The sequence below is a fragment of the Vombatus ursinus genome, unplaced genomic scaffold (assembly GCF_900497805.2).
Source record: "Vombatus ursinus unplaced genomic scaffold, bare-nosed wombat genome assembly UNPS02014168.1, whole genome shotgun sequence".
Taxonomy (NCBI): Eukaryota; Metazoa; Chordata; class Mammalia; order Diprotodontia; family Vombatidae; genus Vombatus; species Vombatus ursinus.
The window spans coordinates 224,905-243,981 of NW_020953946.1; the positions used below are offsets into that span (position 1 = coordinate 224,905).

Genomic DNA, 19,077 nt, shown 5'->3' on the forward strand with positions numbered 1-19,077 from the left:
GAGGTAGAGATGAGTAGGGCATGTATTTTAGGAACGGAGGACAGCCAGTTCAAAGGCACAAAAGTGGGAGATGGCATGTTGAATATATAAAACAGCTAGTAGAATTGTGGAATTAGAATACAAAGTTCATTAGGGTAGTAATTTGAAATATCTGGAAAAGTAGGTAGAGACATAGATAGTAATTGCCTGCATCAAGCACCATAAAAGAAGGTTGGGACAAGCAGCATGAAAAGAGTCCACAAGTCAAATTTATAAAATAAATTCAGCTCAATGGAGAGGAGATGACAGGGGAAATTCATGGTTATCATGTTGGAGCTCAGGACACGTGGCCTCATTTGGAAAGAATCAGTGACTCAGTGCATCCGTAAAAGAGAGTGACTCTCCCTCAGTTGCTTTCTTCTTTTTTGACTGCAGATCATATTAGTACTGTCCTAGCCTGTCCCACGAGGGATAAGTGTGGAGAGGTGAAGCCCTTTCTCTTCATTCCAATAGCATGTCAACCTCTCCCATGTGGCAATTCAAGTAGGGGTGATCAGGTCAGTTAGGCAAATTTGACCAGGTTCTCTGGCTGCCTCCTCTGCGTTGTGTTTATTTGACTGATTCTAAGTGACCAAACATTGACCATGAGGTGTACATGTTTGGGTTTAAAGGTTACCTTGTGAGTTCCAGAGGTCTGACGGGTTCTGGGTCTCTAGTAGTGGCAGATGGATTTGGGAAAGAGTTCCTGCCAACTACTCCAATGTTCTTGGAAAGAAAATGACCTCTGGCCATAAGACGAAGGGCAGTGCAGAGATGAGATGAAATGTGAAATAGCTATTCAGCAGTTCTGGCAAATGCTTTATGTTTTGATGGTTTTAATTCTCAATTTCTTGGTAGAGTATTTCAGTAGCTATTACTGCTGATCATTGGGTTTAATTTTTTGTCAATGCACACTTTTCTTTAGAACCTTTTATGTAAAGTGTTTATTTTTTTTGCATAGGAAATGAATATTGGTGTAGTGAATAGAAAACTGGTCTTGAAGTCAGGAAGCCCTGGGTTTAAGTCCTACCTTTGACATATACTGGCTATGTGACCCTGGGCTAGTCACTTAACTTCTCAAGGTTCTAAGTAATTTTCTAACCTTATAAGTTGATGATAGGTGATGACCTACATTGATAAGGGGTAGTTTCCACACTGGGAGTTTACTATACCAATGAAATCACAAGTCCAGTAACTATCACAATCTGTCTCTCATGTCTGAATTACATTTCATTTTGGGTACCTTTCCACTTTTGCCTTTGGGAAGACCCTGGACATGAGCCCAAACCTAAGCTTTAAGTAAACTTTCTTCTCAGGTGTCAGGGTAGGAGTGTTTTTGTTGAATCATTTCAGTTGTATCTGACTCACCATGACCACACTCAGAGTTTTCTTGGCCAAGATACTGGAGTGGTTTGCTATTTCTTCTCCAGCTCATTTTAAATATGAGGAACTGAGGCAAACAGGGTTAAATGCCTTGTCCAGGGTCACACGGCTAGTAAATGTCTGAGGCTGTATTTGAACTCAGGTCATCCTGATTCTAGGGCTGCCGCTCTATCTACTGTACTACCTACTTGCCCAGGGTAGGAGCATAAACTGCTGAAGAGTGGGAGAAAAGTAGTCTGGCCCTCTGTTGCCAGAGGCTATGAATCCTCCAGAACCAAACTCAGTCTGGACTACATGCATGGGTTCAATTAGGGGCCCCTTAATGGAGGAGGATTGGGTACAGCAGCCCAAGGGCTGCTGTAGTATTTATACTGTTGGATTAAGCATATTAATTTTAAAACTATGTGTAAGATGGATTGGATTGGGGACAGACTGAAAGTAGGAAAACCAAAGCAATCTAGGAAAGCAGTAAAGAGGCCCAGCAGATGTATAGTGGACATGTGAATGGAGAGAAAGGGGTGGAATCAAGAGTTGTGGAAGCAGAACTGACAACATTTGTCAATTGATTGGAGATGGGGGTGGGTACAAAAGGAAAAAGTCAATGATGATTCCAAGGTTGCAAACATAGGTAATGGGAAGGGTAGTGTGCCCTCAACAGAAATAAGAATATTTGGAGAAGGAATAGGTTCTTGGCTTAGAAGCTTGTTCTCTACCCACTATGCCAAACTACCTTTCTGCCTAGATGAACAAAATGTAAAAATACAATTTCCTAAAACTCCAATGGGTAGCAGTATCGGGGAAATTCATATGTTCCTCTGGCCATTTGACATCATCCTATTACATCTATAGTCATTATTTCTTCACATTTTTCTGGATAATATTTAAATTCTTCCCAGATGATCTAAGGAAAGGAAGAAAAGCAAGAGTGACATTTTAGTACATTTTTGCAAGTCTCATAAGTGGGTATTAGTTTTCCACTCGGCAGTCATTTTTCTCTCTTTAAAAATATCAGAAAAGGTTAATAATACTAGTGACCAAGAGAAAAGATCAGAATTGGTGATATAGGAAGATAGCCCTTGCAGATAACCTTATGTGATCTCTGGATTGGGGATCAGAAAAACTTGGTTTGAGTCCTAACTCTGCCACATGTGTGCCTTAAGCTATGTGCCTTAAACATAACGTCTCTGGATCTCATTTTCCACATCCGTAAAAGGAAGGGGACACATGATTAATAATGTCCCCAGTGTGGTATAATGTAAAGGGATGGATTTGTTATGAGAGGACCTGAGTCCCTAATTCTGACTCTACTAATTACTACCTTTATGATACTGGGCAAGACATTCAACCTCTACGGACCTCAGTTTTCTCAATTGTAAAATGAAGGTGTTGGACTGGGTGACTTTGAAAGTTGTGTCTTACTCTGAATCTATGATCCTGTGTTCCTTCCAGGTCTGGTGTTCTAAGATTCTATGAAATGAAAGTGCAAGTGATTTCTCCAGTCTTTGAATATTTTTTCCCCCTGGATCACTCGTTTGGCTTATATAAGTTATGTGACCATGGGCAAGTTTCTTCATTTTTCACTGCCTCTTTAAAACGATCTCTGAGATTCCTCTCTGTATTAGTGGAAGGAGTTTTCACACTGGGAGTTCCCTACACTGAGGAAATCACAAATCCAACTCTTTCATTCCAAACAAAAACCACTCATTTGGTTCCTAATGAGATGAACTGCTTTGCATTATTATTTAACTTGTGATTTAAACAACTAGTTTGTTAGTTTCTTCAAGGCAGAAATTCTGTTTTTTTGCTTCATTGTATCATAGAATGTCAGTTGGAAGGGATCTCAGAGACTTATCTGTCTAACTCATACCTTAAAAAAAGGCACCCTGATGGCATGGTGGATGGGCATTAGACTTCATCTCAGGAAGACCAGCCTCAGACACTCACTATTTGTGTGTCCCTCGGAAAGTCACTTAAAAAAAACAAAACCAAAACCAAACCAAACCTCTGTTTGCCTCAGTTTCCCCACTTGTAAAATAGGGATAACAATAGTATTGATATCCCGGGGTTATTGTGAGGATAAAATGAGATAAGATTTGTAAAGAGTTTTGTGAACCATAAAGTTTTGTATAAATTCTAGTTTTTATTATTATTGCTATTGTTGTTGTTGTTAACAATGATCATTCTAAAATATCGGGATTTTGCTTGAAGACCTCCATAATAGGGGTGTGGTTTATGATCAGAGAGCTTCAGTTGAAATTTTTGTGTGGAAGAGGCTAAGGTGTTTTTTCTAGGAGAATTGTGATCAAGTTAAGGGGAAATACCTTGTAGGGACAGACTGTGGAACATGAGTAGACATTCTATAAATGGTTCTTCTAGGCTAACCACATGTTGAAAAGGAGGATCTTTGTCATTCAAAAAGACTTACAGGCTTCAGTTATGGTCTCTTGACTACATTTGCTTTTGGGAAATTTTGGTGACTAGTTAACTGATGGTTTTCTTTTAAGGGGGTGGAGGCTCTGATCTTGGGAAACCAAATTGCAGGAATATGAGATCAAGGATCCAGGCTGGGTCTTACAGTCATTGTAGCATTGGTGCCTCAGGGAGCAAAGAGCAACCTTTGAGATTCTGACCTACTTGAAGGTTCCATCTAGCATTTGTGATGCATCTGGACATGAAGATGGTAGGAAAAATTCTATGTTCAGTCATTTTTTAGTCATGTCTGACTCTTTGTGACCTCATTTTGGGGTTTTCTTGGCAAAGATACTGGAACAGTTTGCCATTTCCTTATCCAACTCATTTTATAGATGAGGAACTAAGGCAAACTTGCCCAGGGTCACACGATTTGTAAGTGTCTGACATTGGATTTCAACTCACTCAGGTCTTACTGAATCTAGGTCTGCCACTCTATCCATGGCACCAAAATATTCCTGTATAAAAGGTACCTGATGTTAAGTGGTTAAAATGGAATTGGGGGTTCTAGTCACTGCCTGTCTAAAATGAAGAGAACACATCTGGTGGGGAGTCTAGCTGGTGTCAGGGAAAAGGAAAACCCACAAGTCTCCTCTGGGTATCTGAGAACCCTGAGGGGGAGACATAACAGACATGGCCCTGAGAGAATAGAGACAGAGCATACATGATCCCCCTCCAATGAAGAGATGCCTTTGACCTTCTCAGGGAGTCTATTCCACTTTTGGATAGATATAATTATTACAAAGTTTTATTTAAAATCAATCCTAAGGTATACCAAGCTTTGCAAATCATTTGTAAAATAAGGAGGTTGGCCTGTATTGGCTTCTGATGACTCTTCCTCTGAATTTTCCCATGTATCTTAGTCATGCCCTTTGGGGCTAGACGGAACAAGTCTATCCCTGTTTTCACATGACATACCTTCAAATGTCCCTGCAAGTCTTTTCTTATCCAGTTTAAACATTTTCTAGAGGTAGCCAGGTGGCATAGTGGACAGAACTTTGGGCCTGAAGTCTGGAAGACTTGAGTTCAAATATGGCCTCAGACACTTACTAATTGTGTGACCCTCAACAAATCACTTAACCTCTGTTGCCTCAGTTTTCTTAACTGTAAAATAAGGATAATAATAACAGTACCTACTTCCCAGGGCTGTTGGGAAGATTCAATAAGGTAAGAGTTACAAAGCGCTTAGCACAATGCCTAGCACATAGTAGGTGCTTAATAAATACTTAATGTCTTCCCTCAAATGATCCTCAGATGGCATGATTTTCACTATTAAGGCTGTCCTTTCCTAGATTCTCTCCATCTTATCAATGTCCTTCATACAATATGGTGTTTCAGAGTGAATTCAATACTCTTATTTTTGTCTGACCAGGGCATAGAACAGTGAGACTACTCTGTCCTTGGTCCTTGACATTTTCTTGACTACTGAGTTATGCTGGCACTAAAACTGCCAGACCTTTACCTAGCACTTCCATCTTTAAAAAAAATTTTTTTTTTAGGCAATTGGGGTTAAGTGACTTGCCCAGGGTCACACTGCTAGTAAGTATCAAGTGTTTGGTCTGAGGCCGGATTTGAATTCAGGTCCTCCTGACTTGAGGGCCGGTGCTCTATCCACTGCGCCACCTCACTGCCCCATAGCACTTCCATCTTTAAAGTGGCTTTGTTGAATGAATGAATGAATGAATGAATGAATGAGGGCAATGAATGCCCTTGGAAGTTGTGCACTTCAGGGAGGGCCTAGATTTAATTTGTCTTATCCCTTGACTTTGCCTTACTTTGCATTCCTCTCCCTCCTTCCCTCTCTCTCTTCCCCCCCTCTTCTCTCTCTTTCTTCTTCCCCCTCTCTTTCCCTTCTCCCTCTCCATCTGTCCATCTATCTCCATCTCTGTTCCTCTTTGTGTCTCTTTCAGGTATATATGCGCAGGTTTCAGGAACAAAAACGGAATCATGAAAGTATGTAGACCAACAAATACTGCAGGGACTCGCAGGTATGGATGAATGAGAGATGTGGATGCTCAAGGGGACACTGAATTTGGTGATTTGTTGAGGGAGAGGAATGAGGTTGGGACAAGGTTGAGAGGGATGTGTTAGGGAGAAAAAGACCTAGTTGAATTAATCCCACTCTGGAGGTTCCATACTTAGAATAAAGAGGAAGATATCAGTCTAGACTTGACACTTCCCTAGGCAGGTAGAAACTATTACTTCTCATGACAACAGAACTGTAATTTGAATAACCTGGGGTCAGAAGAACTCGCAACTGGAATTCTTTGAATGGGGGGAAATGGAAGCCCTTTTTCACTTGAGTACATGGAAACCTGTCCTCACCCCCTCATGTGATATATATTAGCATAGTACAAAGAGCAATGGTTCTGGAGCTAGAAGAGCTGGGTTCAAGCCTTGTCTTTGACCCTTAAAATCTGTGTGAATTTGAGTACATTGCTTTGTCTCCTAGGCCTCAGTTTTCTCACCTCTAAAATGGGGGTGGTCAGTTATATGACCTCTGAGTTCTCTTCCAGCTCTAATTCTATGATACCTGTAGCGACAAAACACAGGGAGACCTGCTCACTGGTGTCCCTGGCATTTGGTCACATAATACACTAACTCTATGTCCTTTTGTGGGTTAGGTCAGATGATAAACAAGGGCCCCCTTTTCCATGATTGCTATTATAGATAGCGAGCTATCCCCTTCTCCCATCTTTCCCAAAGCAAATATCTATGTCTACTTGTCACAGTTTTTGAAGTGAAGACAGTAAATGGTATAGCAAAGACATCCTACCTGTTTATCCAGGTGATTACAGGTATTTATTTTGTCTTTAATCTGAGGAATCCGGGGGAATAACCTTTGCATGACATAGTACCTTGGAAGAAAGAGAAGAAGAAATGAATGAAAACTGTTCAATGTGACTCTTATGATCTGCCAAAGTCAATATTGTTCTGACAAGGAAGCCCATTAATGCCAATGCTCTGCTGACCCATGGGATAAAGGCCAGAGAGGGTTCAACTGAGCTGTTAAATACAGCCCAGCTTTCCACCCAGTGCTCTGAACATTCTAGATACTAACAACTCACTTGAATTTCAGTGAGAATTCTAGAAGAGAATATTTGGGAGGTAAGGGGATGTAGACTATATTTGACAAGTGTCCTTCTATATTTAAAGGGTTAGGCAGCCCAAAGCTCTTTTTCACTTAAATCTGGTCTTAGAGAACAATATTAGTGATGTACCATTTCCAGGTTCAGTACACTATTCACATTTCATGACTAATTTTAAGTATTGTGGTTTTTCTAAAAAAAAAAATCCCCTTTGTGATTAAGATAAGATTATTTGTGTTCTGATCTGCATTGTAACTTGTGTATTTGTCTTATTATTTAGGGGCAAAATTCTTCCAGTGGGTTCAACTGTCCCCAGGTTTGTAATATGTGAAAAGAAAATGGTTCAATTAATAGAAATAATTCAGGGTGCAAACAAATGATCAAAATGTTTATGTTAAAATGAGGTGAAGAAATGTAGGTAGCAGATGTTTCCAGATGGCATGCTAGCTTTTGAACAGTACTATATTGCTAAACACTTATAAAGAATGTGGTCCACTATGGCCTCTGCATCTTTTTCAACTATTCTCTCATGTGATCCATCATTCTAATCTTATTGGGGACAATGAAATGGCAAAAGGCAGAAAGATAAAAGTCAGGAAAGGGATAACTAGGCGGAACGTTTTCTCTGAGCCTAATCCACACACTACAAATGATACTTGCTTGATTTAGGCAAATTAACCAGTCAGAAGATCCATCTTTGAAAATCTACTCAATAGGAAATACTTCAATGAATCTATGCTCTAATTTCTTATTAATAAGAGAGTACACTAACCAGCTGAATGAATCCCTTCTACAGTGAAGATAGCGATGTATACTGTATAATTCATATTTGCATTCTCCTATAAATCACCCTAAAGGGAAATCCACCTGTGTGCTAGAGGTCTTTACTATATTAGGCTATATTGTCATTATTATTGTTATTGCATAATGTTATTATAATGTCATATTGCATTATGTTATTGTAAATATTATAATATTACAAATGTTATAATATTATATTATAATGGATCCTGGCAAAAAGCAATTAGACTCCATATCTGTCACCCTTTGCTATTTATATGTGACTAACCTGTCTCCCTTTCTAATCACACCTTCTCAAGGAGATCCCATATGTTTCTTTTGGTGAGTTTTGCAGCTGACTTCTGCCTCCTATATATATTTCTTTTGCATTTTGGGAAACCTGCAATTCTGGTTCTTGGATTTTGTGGTATTCTAAGATTTGTAGCTATATCAGTCTTCTAAAGAATATTGGAATAAGAAAGATCTATTTTTTTTTATGTTGGGTGACAGTATTGGAACATTGAAATAATAATAGTTAGCATTTATAGTACTTTAAGGTACTTTACAAATATTATCTCATTTGATCCTTACAGTAACTCTGGATTGTAGGTGCTATTATTGGACGTATTTTACAGTTGGTGAAAATTAAGCAGACTGAAATTAAGCGATTTCTCCAAAGTCAAATAGCTATTAAGTATTTGAGGTCACATTTGAACTCATGGCTTCCTGACTCCAGGTTCCCACTTTGCTATCTAGTTGCCTATAAATAAAGAATTGTATAAAATATAGTCAAATATACTCAAAAACTTTGTCAGTCACAAATCCAAAAAAAAAAGATAAGAACCTAATAAAAATGGTAGCACAGTTTTATACGTTTTAATAAATAGATAAATGCTGCCATCTGGCTCCATATGGGGTAGGTCCTGGCTGTTGTTGTGCCTTGGGCTGCAGGAGCAAGTTGGGCAGGCAGCAACTCTAAGGGGTGGAGATGGTATAGACCAACCCTACGCTACCCACAACTCCCTCTTTCACCAGAAGATATACAATATGTATGGCACTTTACTTTGACAAAGACCTGAAGTTGCTTGTGAAAGTGAGCACTGGAAGGATTATAGTTTGCAAATTATTGGGAAGTGATGTACTTTTTTGAATTCTTTAACTGTTTCTCTCGGAAGAAACTGTATAGAAGCTAACTCAAAATTTGAAATATGCTCAAAATGTTCTATAACACATCAATTGTGTTGGGAATAATTTTGTACTTTTGAAACAAACATCAATAGCAGAACTGACTGTCTGATATTGAAATCATGCCATGTTATATCTATATAGTGCTTTATAGCTTACAAAGTACTTTCACATACTACCAAGATCTCATTTGAGTTACAAATAAGAAAGAAATGGCAAACCACTCTAGTATCTTTGCCAATAAAACCCCAAATGGGATCACAAGTCTGAATTGACTGAACAACCACAAAATGCCTAATACAAACCTTTGTTTTTCTCATTTGTTAATAAAGCTTAATTACAAAGTATTGTTACCTTTTAAAGATAAATATGATAATTAATGCAAAGACAGCTGTCCCAAATACCACCAATACATAAATATATATAGAACTTCTTTTTTGTTCTTCAGAACCTCCTGGAAAAGAGAAAATAGAGGAAAAATCCAAATACATCTGTAATTTAATGAAACATTAACATTAACTATTTCATTTTTAAATGAGCATTATGATAAATTACTGAGAAATTCTCTTCAGTAAAAATGCACAAAACTGTAATCCCATTACTATTAAAACTATTCATTAGGCCAGTGTCATTGATAAAGTTAAAACAAACAAATAAACATCTTCCATGACATAATCTTATCATGATCTTATAAGGTAGTTAACTTCTTTGCTTATATATTAAAATGTTATATAGTAATCAAAATACAACTAGCAAAAATGTGGGAGATTCAAAACTATGCTAGGCAATGTTTGATTGAAGGAACTTGGGAGATTTATTTAGCTTGGAGAAGAGACTTAGGGGGCTATAATCATTACTTCCACATATGAAAGGAACTTGAGGTGGAAGAGATATTAGATTTGTTTTTCTTAGCCTCACAGAGCAGATCTGGAAGTAAGATTTAGTAGCCATATTTTTAAGACGTACTTGTAGCATGTCATTTTTTTTTTGGAAGAGAGACAGACTTTATTTTTTTTTCCATATTAGTTATGTTGTGAAAGAAGAAACAGACCAAAAGGAAAAAAAACACACACACACATAATGAACCAAGTGAAAAATAGTATACTTCAATCTGTATTCAGATTCCATCAATTCTTTCTCTGGATATGGGTAGCATTTTTCATTACAAATTCTTTGGAATTATCTTGGATCATTGTATTGCTGAGAATAGCTAAGTTATTCACAGTTGATCACCATACAATATTTTAGCATGCCATTTAAGAAAAAAATTTATTTATTTGTAGTTTTCAACATTCACTTCCATAATATTTTGAGTTCCAATTTTCTCCCAATCTCTCTCCTCTCCCCATCCCAAGACAGTGTGTAATTTGATATAGGATATACATATACATTCATATTAAACTCATTTTCACATTAGTCATATTGTAAAGAAGAATTAGAACCAAGGAGAGAAACCACGAGTAGGAGGAAACAAAAAAGGAGAGAGTGAGCAAATAGTATGCTTCGATCTGCATTCAGACTCCATTGTTCTTTTTCTGGGTGTGAACAGCATTTTCCATCATGAGTCTTTTGGAGTTGTCTTATATCTTTAACATGCCATTTTTTTTTGGGGGGGGGGCAAGGTAATTGGGTTTAAGTGACTTGCCCAGAGTCACACAGCTAGTAAGTGTTATGTGTCTGAGGCTGGATTTGAACTCAAGTCCTTCTGACTCCAGGGCCAGTGTTCTATACACTGTGCCACCTAAGCTCCCATGCCATTTTTAAGAAGCAGTCTTTTGTAATGGAGAGAAGGAAACAAAGAAAGGAAACAAACATTTATTAAGTGCCTACTATATGCCAGGAGCTGTTCTAAGTGCTTTACAAATATTATTTCATTTGATCCTCACAGGAACCCTGGGAGGTAGGTGCTATTATTATCTCCATTTAATGTTGCGGAAGCTGAGGCAGATAGAGTTTAAGTGACTTGCCCAGAGTCACACTGCTAGTGTCTGAGGTGTATTTGAACTCAGGTTTTCCTGACTCCAGGGTTTCTGTCTATCCACTGTGTCACCTAGTTACCAATAATGCCTCAAATGTGTGAATTTGTTTTCATGAACTATAAAAACATAACAGTGTTTTAAGAAACCTTAGGGTTCAAGAAACCCACAAGTAAACAGAGAGATGGAGAACTATATATCATATTCTTGAGGAGCTAGAAATTTGCCAGTGTATAGATAAAGCCCAGTGAGGGGGTAGAGGACTATAAAAATTGATCAAGAATATATAATATTATAGCAGATAGTGTGCAAAAAATGAGAGATAATAATCCTCTTGTACCCCACCCTGAGCAGACTACATCTGGTATATCGTATTCAACTCTGGGAACTTTATTTTAGGATAAGACTCTGTCAAACTCAAAAAACATCTAGGAGAGGCTCGCCCTGAAGGAGAGAGGCCTGGGAGGATTAGCTAACAGGGAGAATAATGACTGGATTCCAAGAGGCTGGAAGGATCGGCTGAATCTGTAAGAAGATTTTTAAGTTAGTGCTTTTTCCTTCCTTAAATTATAAGGTATAACTTTACCTGTTTACATATTGTATCCTCTCTTCCCTTCCAGGAGAATGTAAACTTCTTGAAGGCAGGGACTGACATCTTTTGCATATAGCACAGTGTCTTTCACATATTAGGTCCTTTAATAAATGCTTGTTGGATAAGATTAGAGAAGGGAGGACTGTGGGGGGACATGAGAGCTATCTGAAAGGTTTCACGTGAAAGAGGACAGGATGAGGAACAATTGATAAAAGTTACAGAGAAGCTGAGTAAGGCCAGATATAAGAAAAAACTCAGTCGTAATTAGTGCTAGCCAAAAGTGGAGTGGGTTTCTTTGGGAGGGATGCCTTGCCCATCCCCGGAAGTCTTCAGATCGAGGTTCCATGACTCCTTGTGAGCATGATTGTGGAAAGGATTATCGCTGAGTTATGGGTTGAAAGAGGTAGCCTGTGAGGTCCTTTTCAACTCTGTGTTTCTGAAGTTGTGCAGTTCTAGAAATACTTGGGAAATTTGACTCAGATGTTGTGAATGTTGGGTAGAAATCAGTGTCAGGTGATCTTTTTTTCACCTTTTTTTCTCGTTTTTTACTTGGATGAGCAAAGTTGAAATATAGTAATTATAGGGAAAAGACAATTCGAGGCCATCCCTGAGGTAAGCAAAGAATAATCATATGATGTGGGCTGAGAGTCAGAAAACTTGGGTTCCAGTTATACTTTTTTTTTTGATGAGGCAATTGGGGTTAAGTGACTTGCCCAGGGTCACACGACTAGTAAGTATCAAGTGTTTGGTCTGAGGCCGGATTTGAACTCAGGTCCTTCTGACTCCAGGGCCAGTGCTCTATCCACTGTGCCACCTAGCTGCCCCTCCCATTATATTTCTACCCACTAACTAGCTGCACGATCCTGGATAAATAGCTTCACTTGTCTGTGCCTCAGTTTTCCCTTCTGTAAAATGATGGGGTTGTCCTAAATGACCTCCAGGTTCCTTATTCATTCGAAAAGCCTGTGAGTGTATGACACCAGGTAGCTCTTCTTCATAAGAGGAGCTAATCGATGAAAACAGAGCACTCACCTAAGGGAGCTGAGCTCTGCAAGATGCCGAATTAACTAAGGCTGAAGGGGAGGTTTGCAGAAAGGACTTTTACTGTACAAGCTACATATAGAATGCTTGAATGCCATGGCTGGATATTTAGGGATTTTCAAGACCTAAGACCTGGAGATACTTCTTTAGGTGTGAGAAAATAAAGGATTTCTTGATAACAGAAAGTTGGAGCCAGTTTGATAATAACTGATAAGAGCTTTTGTTGTTACTGTCCAGTTGTTTCTGACTCTTTGTGATCCCATTTGGGGTTTTCTTGGCAAAGATACTGAAGGGGCTTGCCATTTCCTTCTGCAGCCTATTTTATGGATGAAGAAAACTGAGGCAAACAGGGTTGAACGACTTACCAAGGATCATACAACTAGTATGCATCTGAAACCAGATTTGAACTCAAGTCTTCCTGACTCCAGGCATAGCACTCTATCTACTTCACCATCTAGCTGCCCTAACAGGCCTATACTTTTGAGGTATGTGTATATTTTTGTATTTCTTTCTTTCTTTCTTTTCTTTTTTTTTTTTGCTGAGGCAATCAAGGTTAAGTGACTTGCCCAGGGTCACACAGCTAGTAAATGTCAAATGTGAGAGACCACATTTGAACTCAGGTCCCCCTGACTTTAAGGCCAGAGCTCTATCTACTGCACCACCTAGCTGCCCATTATTTTTGTATTTCTTATTCTATATCTTATCTTAACTTACTGATGTATAATGATTAATAGTTGGTGTTTGATCGAATGATTTGTGTTCTTGCTTTAATAAAAGGGGGGCTTCTTTTATTTTGAAAAAGGCTGAGAGTTTGAATTATAAGTTTGAATTCATATCTCCCAGTTTTTCACCTTGTGGCAATGCTAAAAATGGCTCATCTGGTAGCAGCCATAAATGAGTATACAGGGTGTGTAGGTTGAACTCTGGAACATCTTAGTATCTCCCCCAAAAGTAGCTTTGCATTTTATTTTTATTGCATGATACACTTTTTTTTGAGGCAATTGGGATTAAGTGACTTGCCCACCATCACACAGCTAGTAAGTGTCTGAGGCCGAATTTGAACTCATCCTGAGTTCATCCTGACCTCGGGGCTGGTGTTCTATCTACTGTGCCACATAGATGCCCCAATATATTCTTTTAAATAAAAGGGTAAAATTCTTTGGGTGCACATCTTATCTTTCTAGTCTTCTTGTACCCCACCACATACTTTGTGATACAGTGACAATGGTTTCCTTGCTGCTCCTTGAACGAGACACTCCATCTTCCTGCAGTGGGCATTTTCAGGGGCTGTCCTCCAAGGTCTCCCTCCTTGCCTCCTACTCCTGGCTTCTCTGACTTTCTTCGAGTCTCAGCTACAATTCCACTTGTAGGAGGCCTTCCTTCTGTTGATTATTTTCAATTATTTATCCTGTGTCCAGTTAGTTTGCATATAGTTATTTGCATGTTGTCTCCCCTAATAAGGTTGTGTACTCAAAGGCTGTCTTTTACCTTTCTTTCTGTCCCCAGAACTTAGCACAATGTCTGACACATAGTAGGCACTTAAAATTGTTTATTCACTGGATGATTCCCTAATGGAATATGCTAGATATGTCAATGGTGGGAGCTATCTTGATTGCAGGAACAATGCAGGAACACACAGGAGCACGTCTGTGTCTGTAAGGTTGCCTTTGCATTGCCAAAGTGACTGAGGTCAAATAGATCACCTGGTATTTTCCCATATATGTAATGAAACAGAAATATGCTTACCAAACTCTATAGGTTCACTCCATTCACCCCATTTCCCATCTCGACGACTTGCTCTTATTTTCAAGATATACTTTGTTCCCATGTCATAATTTGGGAAGTCATATTCATTTTTTTCAGATCCTTGTACCTCAAACTTGGACCAGAAAAAAAAGAAAATGGGGGAAAAACATATTTGTCACTGATTCTGTGGAATGAGAGATGCTACAGAAATGTCAGGGTTTTTTTTAATGGCAACCATGAAATCTCGAAAAATGTTTCAGTGAGCATTTCCTCAATTTTGTATTGAGAAGTTTAAATAAAGGGTACAGTAAGTATCTGAGGCCAGGTCCTCAAATTTGCAAATAAAATATACACCTTTGTTAATTATTACATCTAAACTATTTAAATAAAATCTATACATTTATGGTATAATCTAAGTAAATCCTTTACTGCTACTTTCCAATGTTTTTACACCCCTCTTATTGCCCTCCACCCTCCGTGTTGTAGCCTTTTCAAAACAAGGTTGGCACATGCAGATGATTAGGTAAAACCCTGGGCAGAGGAAGAACAACCCCAACCTGGGGCAGGATATGTGGATTCTGACTAGGGGGATGAATGACCATAAATATAAAAATCAGGGCCAGTATGATACCCAAAGAACTCAAAGGGGGCTTTGACATGTCAAAAAACTGAATGCTTTTATACTGAGAAGTCTTTATGAGGGTAGGAGACAAACTGTAGGGAGTATCCAGGTGTTGAGTGTCTGTGTGACTCCACCTAAATCCTCAAAGACATTTTTCATCTGTGTTAGTGGTTGATATTTTTTGCTGTCTGACCATGACTCTCCCTTGTTAGTGGGCTAACACACGATGTCCCTTCCTTACTCATCAGGGTCCATTAGACTGTGAGAGCAATATGTCATTCTACCATGCAGAACATGTTCTGGGACTTTAGGACCAGGACGTGGTGGAATGTCATTGTGGGAAGACCTCTACTAGTTCTGAGTGTGTGTATTGTGTCCCCATGTTTTCTGATCAAGTCTGTATCTGTTCTGGTCTTCTAGGTGCTTGAAGTAGCCTATAACTTCTCTGAGTCAAGTATATCCTGAAGAATGTATTATTCCTGACCATCCATAATTAACAGAGGTGAATTGAAGATAGACATTGAAGGTCAAGGTGAGCCTGTCATCACAAAAGCTAATGGGACATTGTAGAGATATGGAGTGTGGAAAATACCCCCAGGCAATCTCTTTCAGACACAGAAATGAGAACTTGAGTGATGGGCACATGACCTACCACCTTTTCTGCTGATTTTTCAGAAAAGTTACTTAACACAGAAGTTTTAACCATCAGTCAACCAACCAACTAATCAATCAACAGGAATTTATTAAGAACCTGCTTTGTGCCAGGCATTGTGTCTCACCAATTCCACTTCCTCTACTTTTCTCTACTCAACCACTATAGTTCAGCCCTCATTATTTTATGCCAGTTGCAATAGCCTCATAATTGACCAGAACCTGGTCTCTCTCCTCTCTTCCCCACTTTTCCACATAGCTGCCAAATAGATATTCCCAATGTACCTGTTTGACCATGTATGTCACTCCTCTGTTCAAGATATTTTGGGTCTTCCCCATTGTTTTTAGGTCAAAGTACAAACTTCTCTTTTTGGCATTTAAATCTCCTTCCCTTCTGTCTCTAGCATAACTTTCTAGGTTAATTACACATTACTCTTCCCTCATGTACTCTATGCTTAAGTCTATTTCAATCAAATGAATAATACTTGTAAAGGGCTTAGCACAGGGCCTGGCACAGAGATGGAGTTTAATAAATGCATGTTCCTTTTCTCCCCTTCCCTTATTTGCTGTTCCTTATACTAAATATTCCATCTTCTACCATCATATTTTTATACAAGTAAACCCGCATACCTAGAATGCTTTCCCTTTTTACCTCCAGCTCTTGGAACCACTGGATTCCAGTGAGGCTCAACTTACTCCGGGAATCCTTTCCTGATTTGCACAATTGTTAATGTCTGCCTCTCCCATCCCCCATATTTTCATTTTATATTTCTCTATGAACATGTATTTCCCTCATAGAATGTAAGCTTTTTCAAGGTAAGGACTATTTTCATTTTTGTTTTTGTATATCCAATGTCTAGCACAATGACTGGTGATTAAGCTCATTGATTGGTTGATTGATTAATATATATCTAATCTTGGGAAAGTTTCACAATCATGTTATATTGTATCATCCCCTCCATGAGAGTAGCATAGCTATTTTCAGTTTTATTCTGCCTGCAAAAGTTTATAGACCAGATGGTAAGAAATTTGAATGATTTTTAAAAAAATTTCAAGTGTACTTTGACATCAAATCACAACAAAAGATGAAACTCACCAGATTTTTATGAGTGTACTGCAAGCCCTGTAAAAAAAATAGCAAGAAAAAATCTGGTAAGAACTTTCACTTTGAAAAATCATTAAGAAAGTATTTGACTGAGTCTCCCCTTTGATGTCCTGGTTGGTACTAGCAACAAACCTTTTTGAGTAGGAGGGCTAACTGCTACCTCTCCAGCCCCAAACTCAAGAGCATGCCTGCTTTGTAATTGTGGGCAATAATGAATGGTTTGCTGCTAAATATTTAACAATTGACTTTCTAAAAAGTAAGACATATCTTTAAATTCAATCTATATTATTATTTTTCTCTATCACTTTCTTAAATCTAGAAATTAACAAAACAATAAATCAAGCTCTGATTTGATTTTTGAGGTATAGATACTCACACTGAAAATTGAACAATTAGCTCTCCCAAGTTGCTTTGAGCTGGCTTCAATACAACCCTAGGAAGACCCAGCTGCCTCCTTCCTTGACTGCCCTCTTTTTGTGACTCTTCATATGAGCTTGATCTCTGGGCCTTGGCATCAGGCCATATCATCTGAGCCTGTCTATTGTTCAGGAGGATTATGGGGATATCATCTTTCCATTATGTCAAATCCTCAGAAGACCTGAAGGGTATCCCTCCATAGTTTTACCATAGTGAAAGTGAAGGTGTATCTCCTCTTCAATTTCACAAAACCCAGATTTTTATTTTCCTTTATTTGTTGAACATATATCAAAAGAATGTAAATATAATATATAATATATAAATATAATATAATATATAACATATAAGAATAATAAATACTCATATAGTAATTAAAATAATTTTGTGCATATAATTTCATTTTATCCTTACAATAACTATGAAAAAAAGTGCTTTTATTATCAGCCCTTCTCCACAGATAGGGAAACCAAAACAGACAAAGTGACTTGCCTAGGTTCACACACCCATTTAGTACCTGAAGTGGGATTTTAACTTAGGTCTTCCTGACTCCAAGGCCAACAATGTATACCACCTATCCGCTTGAGGCTTGACTCAATGTGTGTAGTGACAGTGTATGACTGTTGGTTGCTTCTGGCAGCCTGCCTAGTTCTCTGGGGTAAGATCCATTTGCAATTATGACCAAATCTGAGCCATTGTAAGAAGGCCCAAAGGAGAGCCAGCTGTGTTATTGGCAGGTTCTCCATGGATACGATCACCTTGTCTAGCCCAGTCTGCTAAGTTTGTGCCCTCTTTTGGTGGTTACAATCCTGGCATGTGTTTAGGCTATACAATTCGGTTATGGCTTTGTGCTTGGATGAAGTATTCACAGCAAAATGAATGGAGGGCTGGCTTTGGAGTCATGGTCAAATTCTGTTCCTGACACTTAGTTGGCATGTGGGGGACCAAGGGCAAATCATCTAACCTCTATGAGTCCAGATTTGTTTATCTGTAAAACAGAGGAAACAACACTTGGTAGTACCTACCTTAGAGATATGTCATAAGAATCCAATCAGACAAGGTATGTGAACTGTTTTGCAAAACCCTATACAAATGTTAGCAATATCAAATATCAGAGGGAAAAATTCTTCCTACTCTTATAAAGTCATTAAAAAAAAAACAGACATGGCTTAGCAAAATCATGCTGGACTTGTGCCTTTGGGTCTGGGCCTATGGCTTAGTACAGTGTCTTAACACATGGTAAGTACTTAAAAAATACTTGGTGATTGACTCTCTCCAGTCTTATTGTGACAAAGTAGGGCTTTTCTGAACATTCTCACCTGTGTTTTTGACACTTGAAAAAATACTAATAATAATTCAGTATTATATTTGGATATTGTGTTTTAACCTTTCAAAGAGCTTTGAATAATGGTAGCTGGCATTTATATAGGGCTTTAAAGGAGTGGCTTATATACATTACATCATTTTATCCTCACAACTCTGGGAGATAGTTTCTATTACTATCCTCTTTTTACAAATGGAGAAATTGAGGATGGGAGAGGTTAAGTGATTTGGCTGGGGTCACACAGTAAGTGTCTGAGGCAGGACTAGAGCTGACAGCAAGTCCAGTACTCTATACACTGGGCCACTTTTTACCTTTGAATCTGATTGAATTATATTTAATCCTTTTAGTAACATTATGAAGCAAGTCTTAATACTCCCTATGACCTAATTTGTTTTTTGGTTTCCATTTTCAAAAGAAACATGTGGGTCTACTTGAAACATAGCACAGTTTTAGCTTATGGCAAAAGCAGAAACAAGAAACAAGGGGTTCACATGACACAGCCTTCATCCAATTGGATAACAAGAGAGCTCCTGCAAAGGAGACAGGCTAGAAATGAAGGAGGCTGCTTCTCCAGCACATGGAGCTACCCTCCGCATTTGGGACTAGCTTTTCTTTTTTTCTTTCTTCCTTTCTTCCTTTCTTTCTTTCTTTCTTTCTTTCTTTCTTTCTTTCTTTCTTTCTT

The 19,077-nt window shown here is 38.5% G+C and overlaps 1 protein-coding gene across 3 annotated transcripts in view; it reads right to left on the reverse strand.

Moving 5' to 3' along the window:
* Positions 1 to 1,511: 1,511 nt before the first annotated feature.
* The window catches only part of CSF2RA (colony stimulating factor 2 receptor alpha subunit), a 61,149-nt gene continuing 43,583 nt past the window's right edge, over positions 1,512 to 19,077 (reverse strand). For 2 of the 3 annotated variants that reach the window (XM_027859469.1, XM_027859468.1), the window contains 5 exons: positions 16,649 to 16,675; positions 14,280 to 14,412; positions 9,279 to 9,378; positions 6,647 to 6,728; positions 1,512 to 2,302 (listed from right to left, as the gene is read on the reverse strand). In XM_027859469.1, the coding sequence (XP_027715270.1) occupies positions 2,231 to 2,302; positions 6,647 to 6,728; positions 9,279 to 9,378; positions 14,280 to 14,412; positions 16,649 to 16,675 (414 nt within the window). In that variant the 3' untranslated portion in view covers positions 1,512 to 2,230. Of the gene's footprint in view, positions 2,303 to 6,646; positions 6,729 to 9,278; positions 9,379 to 13,458; positions 13,916 to 14,279; positions 14,413 to 16,648; positions 16,676 to 19,077 lie in introns of those variants that run through there. The other variant, XM_027859470.1, reaches the window with a different exon arrangement.